The sequence below is a fragment of the Mustela lutreola genome, chromosome 7 (assembly GCF_030435805.1).
Source record: "Mustela lutreola isolate mMusLut2 chromosome 7, mMusLut2.pri, whole genome shotgun sequence".
In the NCBI taxonomy this organism is placed as follows: Eukaryota; Metazoa; Chordata; class Mammalia; order Carnivora; family Mustelidae; genus Mustela; species Mustela lutreola.
Window position 1 is genome coordinate 117,691,363 of NC_081296.1, and position 13,285 is coordinate 117,704,647.

The following is a 13,285-nucleotide window of genomic DNA, read 5'->3' on the forward strand; positions in this document are numbered from 1 at the left end:
AAGCATTATGTTAGCGATTGGGTGGATATAGTCCTGGCCAGACTTTGCCTCCTGGAGTGTGTGATGTAGAGAAAAATTAAGACAAGCTCACAAAATAACTGTAATACAGAATGCTGTGTATAAAGCACACACCAGGCAGAGAGGGTTAAGGGAGCCGTGAGGGTGACAACGGTGATGGGGGCAGGTCTCGTGGCAGCCAACTGAGCGGGATCTCAGTGAGCACCTCTCTAGCACTGCTACCGTAGTGACCTACTTAAGGATGGGGCCCTGGCTATCTCACCCTGCTCTGTACCCCCAGCACCGGGGGGAAGGAAGCTGAGGGACTAGGCAAATGGCCTGGGGAGAGTGTACTGTGGGTTCTCCCAAGGTGTGACAACAGCTGCTAGATAGGTCTGCGAAGAGAAGTAGGAGACAGGCAGGGGAGACCTGGGAATACCAGGAGAGAGAAGAGCAAGAGCTCAGAGATTTCACAGCTTCCGTCCTAGACAGAGAAGTCCTTCAGTTCTGGAGAATTCTGTGCCTCTATGCAAGAAGCCTCATGGTGATTTTCTAGGTTTTTCCAGGTGTGGACTCACTGCAGCCATGAGCAGAGGCCACAGAGAGCATGGGCTGGGAATTACATATGGTTCTCCCTGCTGTGCTGTGTCCCCAATAAAACAAGTTGACAGAACCACTCCAGTCAGCCCTGGCCAGGCCAACTCAGAACCTCAGGCTTGGTCCTGGGCCCAAGATTATTAAAAAAGAAAATATTGGTCAACTCGAGTGCACACGGCAAAAGGCGATCACTTCTTCAGTCAGCGTCTGAAGGACTCCTATGTGCCGAGCTTGGCAGAAGATATTTCAGTTTTGTCCCTGTTCACTCATTTCACTAAGCATTTATCAGGCAACTGTCCTGTGCCTTGTGCCAGGCACTGTTCTAGGTTCTAGGGAGGTAGCAACAGACAAAGCAAAGTGCTTGTTCTTATCTGAGTGGGAAGGGACAAATAAATAAGTCCATGATTCATCCAAGTGGTGACAAACACGATGAAAAAATAAAGTGAGGTAACGAGATAGAGGCACAGGGGCTGGGAGGGGGGAAGGAGGTAGTGGTGTTCAACTGGGTCAGTGAAGTCCGCTTCAATAGGCTGACATGGGAGCTGAGATCTGAATAATGGAAGGGAGTAAGTCATGTGGCTATCCCGGAAAAGAATATACCAAACAGAGGAAAGCTCAATTACGTGCTTGGTGCTCAAAGTACTGTGGACGGTAAAGATACTGCTTTTACTTGCTTATAGTATAGAAGGAAAGTACTTCAGGATAAAAGTAATTATAATACAAGGTAGAATATAAAGCTCTAAACCAGTACAGAAGAGGGAAAGACAGTTTTTTTCATCTCGGGCACAGGGAAAAAGAGGAACCTGAACTGGCCCAAAAGAGGGGCCGGATCTGGAGCAGAGAGTTGGAAAATGTGCTCTGGGGCAGAGAACAGTGGAGTCTCGGAGGCAGGACTGTGGGCAAAGATGAAGAATGACAGTTGTTCCAAAAAGTATTTGAAGAGCTGTCACATGGAAGAAGAATTAGAATCAGTTTTGATCTCTCTAAAGGGCAGGGACAGAACCAAGGTGTACAAACTGCAAGGAGGGAGATTTCTGTTCAATAGGGGGTCAAACCTTGTAACCCAAAGGTGTTGCCTCCGAATGGGATGGGCTGCATGGTGAAGGGGTGATCCCCACCCCTAGACGTGTTTGTGTGAGACAGAGTGGTCTGGGAGTATTTGGCCAGACTCGATGACTCCTCAGGTATGTTTCAGCTTTCAAGAAAACCATTTTACTATTTCATGCCCCCAGTTCTCTCTCACCTAAGGATGGCAAGTGCCCTGATATATTTCACTTTGGAATGCACAAAGCTTAGGGATCCGTAAAGATCATTCTCACATGATTTTGTCAGATACACAGCTGACAAGTTCTTCCTGTCTGTCTTGCACACTCACACACATACACACTCACACACACAACATACCCCCCTGCCATTACCTCCAAGCCCGAAGAAGAACAAAGGAGCATCTTCCCCTTCCTCATAAACCTCAGATTGCAGAGCTTTTCTACTGTGCTGACCTCCTTTTATTTTATTTCCCCACACAACTGGGTCTTTCCCTAACTCCACCTCCCAGATCGCTTCGGGCAGAGCAAGGCTCAGACACAAGTGTGGGGAAAGGGGCTGGGACAATGAGGAGCTGGTGAACATGGGGCATTGTGAGTGCGGGGCCCTGGGTAACAAACAGGAACACAGGCTGTCATGTGCTATCCTCAGAGATCCTTAAGGAACTCATGGAAATTACACCTCAGACCATCTCCAAAGGCTCCTCAGGGCCTGTTTTTTTGTTCCAGCCACAAAGTGTGCTCAAGGCTTCCTGCTAATTCTCCTCTTCATTCAAGCCGTCCTCATTACTGATGCTGCATTCTGGCACAGGCTGGAGCTTTCTTTTATGGACAGTACTTAAGAGCTCTCAGAAAGCAATTTTCCTGGCCTAGGAATGTCTGGGGAAATGTGGCATGAGTAGCATATGGCCTGATTCTAACAGCACGTGCACTCAGAATGGCCCCTCCATCCCCCAGGATACGTGCCCAGCCCCTGCGGCATTCACCATGCACGGCCTCCCCCTTGTTGCTACTGCTCCAGAGTCAGAAGAAGACTGGGGCTGAGAAAGACAAGAGCTTGGAGGGGACAAAGGGCAGTGCATAGCAGGCATCCTGACGTCGGGGTCACTCCCCAGTCGGTTGCTGAGAGAAGGCGCCCTCAGCCCCAGCCCTACCCACGCCCCACCTGTCGTTCAGGTGGTCCTGGTACTGCTTCACTTCCCCACTGCGTGGATGGCCGCTGTCTACCAGGCTGTTGGCAGCGAGGTTCACGCCGTCAATCTGCGTCATCAAGGTCTTCATCTCCTGGTCCAGGATGTCAAACCTGATATGGACAAAGAAGATGACTGGGGAGGAAGCATGGGCACTTTGCCTACCGCCCGGTCTCTGGAATGTGGAGCTCTTGCTTTCTCCTTCCATCTCCAGAACACATTTGATGGGGTAAGGGGGCAGAAAGGAAAAAGATATGCTGACATACCCTATTTTCTGGTTCATGGGTTCAGTTTCATGGTTTAGGATTTCTTGGACCAGGCTAGTAAAATGCTAGTTGCTTACTCCATAGGCCACTGGCTCAATGGAAAGGCAGAGGGGAATGAAGAGGTGTGTATGGGGGGCTGCTGATCACCTCAGAGAACAACTGCCATACCTCCAGGGCCATTGCTACTGTCCTTGGGCCCTAATTCCATGCCTTGGCACCTTGCCCTGAAGGATCCCCTCCCCAGCCAGGTGCTCTGTCCTAGGAGAGGGGGGCATGGCCAGGGGGAGGAATGTAGTTCTGAAAGTGGACCCTTCCCTCCGCCAACCTGGGCCCACCTCAGTATGCTCTAGGGGGCGGCATCTCATGCTCCTCATCTCTCTGATTCTGTGCTTAGGAGGGCCACATGGCCAGGGGGTATGCTCCCCTATGCCTGAGCACAGAGACAATGAGAGTACTGGAAAGGAGAGTGGCCTTGCAGCCTGGTGCTTTGGAAACTGGTCCCTGGGGTCATTTGGGGTTCTGTGGCTGAGAAACTGCCATGGAAAGCTAGAGCTGGTGGGGTTCTGACTTCTCACCTCCCCCTGCACTCAACAGTTCTGTTTTCCTCTGTGCCCTATGTCAGGGATTCTGTCTGCAATTCATTTGAACAAAGACCGCTGTGGCTGAAAAGGAATTCAATACTTTGTCTAGAAAGACCCCCTTTATTTTAAGGAAGGCCCCACAGGGTAAAGGACCCAAAGCCACAGAGGCTGATTAAAACCCGTGACTCTGGTGCATAGCCTCAGCCATAAAGGGCATCCCATCACCTCTCAAAGAGAACCTTGCTGATCTAGAGGTGGTTCCCATCCTAGGCGGGGGGTGGAGTGCAGGCCATAGTGGAGGGAGGTGAGGAAGAGAAAGTCAGGCTCTGACCTGTGCCGTGCGACCTCCAGGTCCTCCAGTGTGTCTGGGATCTCCATCTGGGTGAGCCACTTCTCCTTCTCCCCCATCCACAGCTCACAGGCATCTGTCTCCCCAAACACCGTGTACAGGTCCAGGGCGTCCTGCAGCCTCTGCCGACGCAGGTCTGCCTGGGCCACCACCTGCTGGTAGAGCTCCCGGAGGGCCTGCAGCCGGTTGGTCACATCTGGGGAATCCCGAAACTCTTGGGGGAAGCCCTGGGCCTGCTGTTCCAGATGCTCCATCACCCCGTGGCTTTCTTCCAGCTCCTCCAGGAAGTCCTTGTGCTTCTTCCCCAGGGCCCGCGTGGCCCCCTCATCCTGCCCCACGTCTTCGCCTGAGAGCAGCCAGTGGGCGTCCTGCAGCCAGGTCTTCAGGTCGTCAGCGTCCCCCTGGAACTGGAAGAAGTTCTCGGCATCCTGGAGGTTCTTCTTGCGATAGGCGGCTAGCTCCTTCAGCTGGTCCCACTGGGCGGACACCTCCTTGATTCGGGCCTCAATCTGTGGGTGCCCAAACTGCTTCCGCGCGACCATGCCCTCTGCCTCCTGGAAGATCTGCTTCAGGTGGGCGTCCAGCCCGCGGAGCTCATCCTCGAAGGCCTTGTGCTTGCGCTGTAAGATGAGCACACTCGTCAGGTCCTTGCCATAGTCCAGGGAAGAGTAGATCTGCTCCTTCTCCTTGATCCAGCTCTCTGCTTCATCCATCTCCCAGAAGAACTTCCAGAGCCGCTTAGACTGCTGCAGCTGGGCCTTCCGCCCGGCTGCCATGTTGCTCAGCTCCTCAAAGCACTGCTCCAGATGGCTGACACGGTCCCGGATAACCTGGGGGTCACAAGGCTGGTATCCTGGGAGGATTGAGAGAAGGGAAGACAAAAGAGGTCAGGCTTTGCTTGCGGGCAAACTTTAGGTCAGCTGCTAGGCTAGAACCACATGATCTAGAACCTGCCATCTCACGGGGGCTGTGGGATTACATGTGGGGGGGGCAATTGCTCAGATGGCAGGCCAGGTTCTTTATAATTAGTTAGTGTTCCCACTTACACTTCACGAGTAAGTTGGGTCTGCTCTCAGTAGAAATACACAACAAGATTTTTTTTTTTTTTAAGGGCCCAGACACACAGGAACCTTGGGAACACAGTCGGTTAAGCATCTGAATCTTGATTTCAGTGCAAGGTCATGAGATTGAGCCCCATGTTGGGCTTTGAGCGCTACACAAAGTCTGCTTAAAACTCTTTCCTTCTTCCTCTGTCCCTCCTCTCTCTCAAATAAATTAATCTTATTAATTTAACAAGATTAAATAAAATAAAATAAGACAAAATAAAAAGGCCCAAATTTCAAAATGACTCTTCAAGAAGGCAACAACTTCTTTTATTTAAGACCCAAAGCTAGAGGGGTGCCCGGCTGGCTCAGCTGGAAGAGTGTGGGACTCCTGATCTCCAGATCATGAGTTTGAACCCTGCGTTGGGTGTAGAGATTACTTGAATAAAACTTTATTTAAAAAAAAAAAAAAAGACCCGAGGCTAGAAACCTAGATTGTCTCTGTTGTATCTTGAACTAGCAGAGTGAATGAAAGGCAGATGATGCCTTGTTGGTGCTTCTAAATGCCTTCTGATCAGATTACCCAAGCAACTGCCTGCTCCCTAGAGAATTCCACTTTCCTTCAAGCTTCTTTCTTGCACCATTAGCTGATGGAAGAAGCAGAATTCTAAAGCTAAGAGACTTATCCAAGCTCGGGTGCTAAAACGCTGAGCTAGGGGATGGAGAGATAGCTGCGGCCTCACCTTTCTCCTCGGCGAACTGCAGTGTGGCTGCGGTGATGGCCCTCACTTTGTCCCCTTGGATGGCGATGTCAGCCTCCATCAACTTGTGCTTCTGTAGCAAGTCCTCGACTTCCAACAAGTGCTTCCCGAACTCGGCAGACAAGAGGTGAGCCTGGCAAAGAGGACAGACCAGGTAGAGGGGACGAGGAGAGGTGAAGACACATACCTGCTAGGAGAAGAGACACCTCCAAAAGGAGTGTCCATGGTACTTGGGCCTGGGAGTCAGATGCAGCTGGATAATGGTTGCCACTCAGCGTGGAAGCTATAGAACAGGACCTCCTACTGGGAGTGCCTTTCAGAACCAGGCATGGAATGTTTTTCAGAAGCTCAAGCCTCATACTCGATCTCCTGCATCTGTCTCAAGGTTTGGGGCCTGAGCATGTGTATTTTAAGAAAGCTCCATGGTCGGTCTGCTGGGCATCCTCGGTGAGACCCACTGTGGTGGAGGGAGAGGAGATTCAGACTTCTTGGTTGCCCCTAGGCTGAAAGGTCCGGATTCGAACCAGACTCAAACTGTGATCACTCAGAGCCTGATTCTCTGAACTCCTGATTCTGGTCTATCATTTCTAGGTCCTGTAGGTTGGCACCTGTGCTACCATGAACCTAAGATGTCTCGATCACCTGAAATACTGTGGACCCGAGCTGGTGACTTGTCTGGAGCAAAGGGAGCCAAGCAGTTGCTAGGTGGAGGCAGCCAGGCACTGCAGTGCCTCAGTTTTTCCATGCTGGCTCAGGGTCATGCTTGGCTGGGAGGCATCTAAGGAAGCAGCGCTAACTGCAGGACACCCTCACCCCCCAGCATGGAGGTGGGCTCAGGGGCACAGGAGCGCGGGGATGGGCAGTCTCCGGGGCGCACCTTGATCTCGTCCATCCAGTCAATGCTGTGCAGCATGTCCTGGAAGAGCTTCTGCAAGGCCAGGGTGGCCTCGAGCCTCTGGCGCCGAGACCGCAACAGCTCCTGCAGGTAGCTCCACAGGCGCAGGATGTTGTCCTTGCGGGCCGTGATGCGCTTCTGGTCATGGTAATTCTCCTTCTCCAGCTCCTGGGCCAGGTCCTCCAGGGCCTTCACCCGCTCCTCATAAGCAGCTGTGTCCGTCTCGATGGCCTCATGCTTCTTCTTGGCGGCCTCCACGGCTGCCAGGTCATACCCAAAGTTATCCTGGCCCATGGGGAGAAAAGCAGGCAACTTACTCGGGCCCCCCTTGGCTGGTCCCCTTAAACACAGAGAAATGGTGGGCCCCTTCTGAACAGTGGCTTGAAGGGAAAACCCACGGCCGAGGAGCTCATTCTGTGCTGTCTTTTTCAGCTGATCTTGTCAGAGCCAAGTTCCAAAGACTACATGTCTTACAGGAACCTTGAAAAGCAGCTCATAATTTTATTCACTGTGCTATGCGTGCGGGAATGCTGTGTGTGAGTCACTCACAGAGCACTCTGGCGGCCTGCTGGCGCTTGCCACCTGCCTGGGAAGGAACTGCCCGATTCTGGGCAGGAAGGGGCCACTGCTCACTCAGGAGCCCCACATCTGTAAGCACATGGCTCGTGCCCATGTGATCAATGAGGCACGCACTCTCCAGTTCTCTCACAACACTGGCTTTGCCCTGCCCAGACATTTGGGTCCAGATTCTTAAGTGGGAAGCAACAGAAGCTCTTACGGCGCACATCCCTGGGGTCAATTTTCAGCTAGTGGAATCTGACCTGGCCCTCAGGGCCATAGTCCGTGGAGAGTTCTTCCTCAAGCATGACTCCCACGGGGCTGCAAGGCCTGTGGCGGGGCTCATCTGGCTTCCACCACGAAGCAAGCTGGGTTTCCAGCCCCGCTGATCGCGGGGGGCTCTGGAAAGCTTCCACTGCCTGCCATGCCCTGCGTGTCTCCTACTACCTGAGCCACCAGGCGCTGGTTTTCATTGAGCCACGTCTCCCTCATGGCAGCCTTCCGGTCAAAGCGCCGGGCCACCTGCTCCAGCTTCTCTTGCCGAATGAGCTCATTCCTCAGAGCCAGCTCCCGCTGATACTCAGCCTCCTCCAGGCTTTCCCAGGCCTGTGTGGGGGATAGATGAAAATTCTTGAGGCACAGGGGCACACCTGGATTTGGGGTTTCCATCTTTTTTACCCAACACTGAATGATTTCAGGAATCCAGGCAGAGCCTGAAGTTCAGCAAATCGTTTGGCTGCCAAAGATTTGGGGAGCACTGGTCCTGACTTCCCAGTTTCTTCCTCCTCTAAACCTGCCTTAGATTGCTGGCCTGATATAATGTTACTTGTCTCTGTGGGTGTTCAGTACATTCTCACTGACTCATGGCTACTTTCATTGTGTTAGAATGTCCAAGTGGTGCAAAGCCTCCAATCCCTGAAATATCGAAGGTGTCATAAGCAGGTAATGTTCATTCTATAGTCCGAGAAACTCAGGAATCTATAGAGATTAAGCTATAAAACTAGCTCCAAAAATGGACTCTGGGCATCTGAGCAGAGGGCTGAGCTAATGGACAGTGCGTCGTGTTGGACCTCTCAGAACTAGGTTCAGAGAGTACCCCCAAATAGCCAACATGTGTAGTTAATAATACCAACAGAAAGTGGCTTGGTTTAACCCTGTCCAGTAACCATTCCCTGCACCCTTGTCAGAAACTCAGCTACCCCACTGGCAATGTATAATGGAATACACAGCTGTACCCGGTTGATGTCTGACACTAGTTTCCCATCGTGAGGGGTATACACTTTCTGATTGTTGGCTCTCATCCGGGACTGGATGGTAAAAAGTAGGACTTCCAGATTCCCCTTCTCCTGGAACCTGTCAAGAAAACAGAGGAAGGGAGATTAGTGTCGAGGTCCCCATTGCCAAATTTTTTGCAAGTCAACATGGAACCCTGGCATATCTTGGAGCTTCGATAGTGAAACATATTTTCTTTAAAAACAAAAAATAAAGAGGATATATAGGTTAATTTACCTGTTAAAACATCTATCATACTCACCAATGGTGATCTACTAGGGGCTGAGTCTTTAACATACAAATCAGAAAAAACACAAGAGCCTCCACAGTGTTTGCTTATCATCTGCTTCCCCAGGGGAATGGCTAACTGGAGGATTCTAGAAATTCCTGCAGACACCAAGAGTTTTACCAAGCAACACAGAGAAAGCTCTTCCCTGTTCTGTGAATGATGAAGACTTCTGACTAGTTCTTTAGTTGTTTTTTTAACTGAGCGAGCCAATAAAAGCCAATAAAACCTTAGAAGGAACATTAGCCACGTGAGGACATACTGTCTTGGAAGCAACTTTCACCTGAGTACTAATGAGCAGCCATCCCGACAAGTCCTAAAGGCCTGCTGCTTCAGAGGGGCGAGGAGCGGCTGCACTCCAGGCCGATAGCAGGTGTAGATGAGAACCGACAGCATGGTGAATGTCTTGAGGCTCAGCTCAATGGAACTGCATGCTTTTACATTTCTGCATGGACACCAGTATCTGCCTACTTCTGCACCTCCCACGTAGCAGTCGAAGATGGGCTGTCGACCAGGTCCCCACCCAGAGGCCAGCCTAACAGAACTGACCACTCACAGTCATTTCAAGAGGGCTGGGGCCCAGAGCACCATCTACTCGGCCCTATGGTGTGCGGCCTGGAAGAAGCCCAGAGGAGGTTATCTGTACTGAATTTAGGACTTTAAAAGTGGGTTAGTGTTAGGCCAGAAATCAGTTACTTGCTTATAGTACATTTTAGACTCCGTGTCTCACCTTTCCCTGTTGGAGAGTCATGAATGAAGTGTGGGAGGTGAGGGGAAGGAACAGGGCCAAGGGTACCACCATGAGCTAGAAACTTGCTTCAGAAAAGCTGGACAAGCTAAGGGCAGGTGAGCTGGAATACTCCCTCCGTTTGTGTGTCCACATGTACACGTGCCTATGGGTGTGTCTGTGCACGCATGCACATGCATGGGTGTGGTTGTGAAGACATATGTGCACATGACCCCTCACTGGGTTTCACTGGGGTGAAGAAGAGGTCCTGAGAGGTCCCCACATGCTCTGTTGATGAGCAGTGACAGATTGGAGAGAAACAGGATGTGCCTGGTCATCAGCAAGACCCCTACAGAGAGCCCTGGGGCTGTGGATACAGAGGTCATTACCAGATAACAAAGCACAGCTCAGTGCTTCTGAGTTTCTCAGAGAGAAACTTTCTAGTACTTTCTCTGGTTACTCATCAATGCCCCTTTCCTCCAGGCTGATGGCTTGGGAGAAGGAGAGCAAGATGGGGATGAAGGAGATGACAAATGTGATGCTCTCTCGTTTCTAGGTTACACCTCCGGGTATACTGCTCAAGGCCCAGAGCCTGGCTCTGCCTTTGGCAGTCAGGCTCCTAGCCATGGATGCCCAGCCTCCCAGAGCCCAGACCCTTACTTAGGGGGCTTCTCCACAGTGCGGTAGGTGCTGAAAGCCTGTAGCTGTTGTTGGACGCCCGTCAGGGAGTTGGCAAACTTGCGGCTGTTCAGGACGGCGATGGTCTGCTCAATCCATGTGAGCAGCTCTGTGGCCAGCCCACTATACTTTTCAATCATCTTCTCCGTCTCAATGGCATGGTCAATGACCTGCGGAATCACTTTATTACTGATCCTTATCAGTATCAATGACACCAGTAAGGCCACTGCTGGGGCCACCTTCATCGTGAAGCCGGAGTGTTCCATGTTGGGTTTGTTCCCTGAGCTCAAAAACACTGCTAAGGCAGGAGGAGAGGACTGGCAAGATTAGCAGGGAGCTAGCTCCACTGTGGTTCACCGGCAGCTTCACCCCTCCCCCAACCCTATAAAAGACTGGTAAGTTTGCTGGGCCAGGATATCAGCCACGAGGAAGGCTGATAAAATGCATTATTAGGAATAAAATGCATTATTAGGAATCCAAGGCTTCTAGGCACTGCCTCTGCTAAACACCAGGCACACAAGGGTGAATGAGAAATGGTCTCTACCCTTGGGGTGCTGTGGACTGGCAGGGAAAAGGAATCTGGCAAGAGGGTCTGTACAGTGGGTTGGGTTCCCGATACGCCACAAGTGAAGAGGCCCAGAACCACAACAGACTAATACGTAGAAGCCCATAGTGTCCTGTGGAATGTTCAGGAGATGGGGAAGAGGGGATCAGAGCTCCAGCCCAGGATATTTTTCAGGACAGACCAGCAGCTTGCCTTGGAATTTAGCTTGGGAGCCATTAATGTGGCAGTGCTTGGCTTCAGAGGAAGGTAGTGGGGATTGATCTGTGTCCCTTCCCTGCAGCTGGGGTACAGGCACAGAGCTCTTGGGACAGGAAGGGAGCATCAGAGTGTGGCAAACAGGGAACCAAGGTGACACCCTGCGGATCAGCTCCGTACCTTGCCAACGCGCTTGCCCTCTACCGCGAGCACCTTCATCTTGGAGAAGTAGTGGTAAAACGCCACCACGTAGGTAATGATGGATTTCTCATCAGGGTTTTCTGTGAAGACATCTGCAAGGGGAAAGGGTGCAAGCTCAGGACCCAACTGGAAGCTGGAAACATTGGGCTCAGAGGGTTCAGCTCCCTGTTCCTCCAGCAGGAAATTCAACTCCAGGTACCAAGCGACAACCAGAGGTTGAGAATGAAAGTGTGATTCTGATTTTCGCCAGAGGATGAGCTCCATATCAGGACCACAAACGGAGTGGAAAGAGTGAAGAAGAAGGATCCACAGATGACAAAGGGGCCCCTGGCTGGGCCAGGTGAGGGTCAGGAACCACCACGGATCTGAAGAGCCGGCCCGGAGCAGGGTGCTGGCCCAGCCACCAGCCCCTTGCTGTGTCCATGGCTGGCCCTGCGCCGGGCCCAGACTCCTCCCAGTACCCCAGCAGCCCGGGGCTCCCTCTGGCAGGAACGCTGCCTCCCTCCCAGCAGCCAAGGGCTGGAGCAGGTGCTGCTCACCTTCGGGGTCCAGGAGCGGGATGATGCCCAGCTGGCGCTCGGCCACCTTGAAGGCGTGCTCCAGGTTGTGCCGCGCGTTCGAGTCTTTCAGCTTATCAAAGTCAATCAGGTCAGGCCTGGGGACAAGGCCAGACTGCTAAAAGGCGGTGGCCGCAGCATCCCCCACCTACTGGGCAGCCCCAGCACGAAGCAAAGACACTGGACAGACAGCTGGGCAGAAGTGGAAGGAGGAGACAGAAGCAAGGGAGGGACAGCTGTGAGCACCCGAACGTGGGGGGAGGGGCACAGGGCACGCCTGGGGTTTCAGGGAGGCAGGGAAACCGACAGTGAGAGAAGGCTTAGAGGGACCTACATGCGGTGTGCGCTGTATCCAAGCAGCCCAGGGGTTCGGCCCTCCGCCCTCCTCTCCCTCTTACCGGTGCTTGTGTATCAGGGCGTTAAAGGCCAGGCCATCCTTCCAGCTGGAGGTGAAGTTGGTGACATTGACCTGGGGGTAGCTGTATCCAAGAGAAACATTAAGACCTAAGAGACAGACTATTTTGGGGTCCTCGAAAGTGTCGGAACTGAGGGACCCATACACGGGAGAGAAATGGATCCATCCCTTCTTGGGCCCCTTCAACAACAGAGAGCAATTAAGCTACACGAAGGTGTAAGGTGGGCCCAAGACACTCACACACCCAACAGACACATGGTCTGACCCAGGCAATTCTGGGAAGGAACCCTGAATTCCAGGTCTTCAAGAATCAGGTCAGGATATGTTTTGCATCTGTCACACTGAAGGTGCTATAGTTCTGGACGATGGTATGTGTGACCCTTAGCTATGGCGGTCCTTGGGGGAAGCAGGAGGATGGTGGGGAATGGAGTAGTGAACTGGTGCCCAGGGCTTACCCTGCTGTCTTCATCTGACACCACAACAGCAACGCATCCTTGGCCGAGCGTGTCTCACGGCCTTCCTGAGTTTGCACAACAATGTCCTGAATCTAGCGGCGCAGGAGCAGGAACAAGAGAGGGAGAAATGAGAGTTGCATCTGGATCTGAGTCTTCCTGCTCGCCCTGGGAAGCTCCCTCCCTCTTTCTTCCTTCTTAGCTCTCCATCTGCTTTGCCAACCCTGGGTCCCCATGGCCTGTTTCCCCACTTAGTTGGCTGTTATGGGCCAGGGATGTCCTCCTCAATTCAGAGGAGACAGCTCTAACTAGATAACTAATGGGATACTGAGAATAAACAAGATGCCCCAAATCCTCCTCTGAGGCACAATGTTCTGTAAGGGACAATGTGAAAACTGAAAAGTATTGGCTTTGATTAGTATCTCCTCTTTCCTTTTCATTCTCCTCAGTTCCACGGTCACTACTGTTTAACCATACACATCCACAACTGGAAACCCAGGGTCCCTTGGATGAGATCTTCAGTCTGTGAGTTGCTATCTTTATACCCCTTGTCCTCCTGATTCCTCCTGTCCCCAAGCCAGTGGGCGGAAGGCCTTGCTTTCCTTCCCTTGTACTTTCTAAATTTCCTTACAAATAACAGACCTTGAATTTCAGGGT

At 52.0% G+C, this 13,285-nt stretch overlaps 1 protein-coding gene across 2 annotated transcripts in view; it reads right to left on the minus strand.

Moving 5' to 3' along the window:
• Positions 1 to 13,285, minus strand: part of SPTB (spectrin beta, erythrocytic) — a 128,282-nt gene that overhangs the window by 34,543 nt on the left and 80,454 nt on the right. For both annotated transcript variants that reach the window (XM_059182339.1, XM_059182340.1), the window contains exons 5-15: positions 12,632 to 12,723; positions 12,160 to 12,240; positions 11,744 to 11,859; positions 11,184 to 11,296; positions 10,226 to 10,413; positions 8,516 to 8,633; positions 7,728 to 7,886; positions 6,705 to 7,007; positions 5,810 to 5,960; positions 4,006 to 4,876; positions 2,803 to 2,940 (exon numbers count right to left, since the gene is read on the minus strand). In XM_059182339.1, the coding sequence (XP_059038322.1) occupies positions 2,803 to 2,940; positions 4,006 to 4,876; positions 5,810 to 5,960; positions 6,705 to 7,007; positions 7,728 to 7,886; positions 8,516 to 8,633; positions 10,226 to 10,413; positions 11,184 to 11,296; positions 11,744 to 11,859; positions 12,160 to 12,240; positions 12,632 to 12,723 (2,330 nt within the window). The remainder of the gene's footprint in view (positions 1 to 2,802; positions 2,941 to 4,005; positions 4,877 to 5,809; positions 5,961 to 6,704; positions 7,008 to 7,727; positions 7,887 to 8,515; positions 8,634 to 10,225; positions 10,414 to 11,183; positions 11,297 to 11,743; positions 11,860 to 12,159; positions 12,241 to 12,631; positions 12,724 to 13,285) is intronic.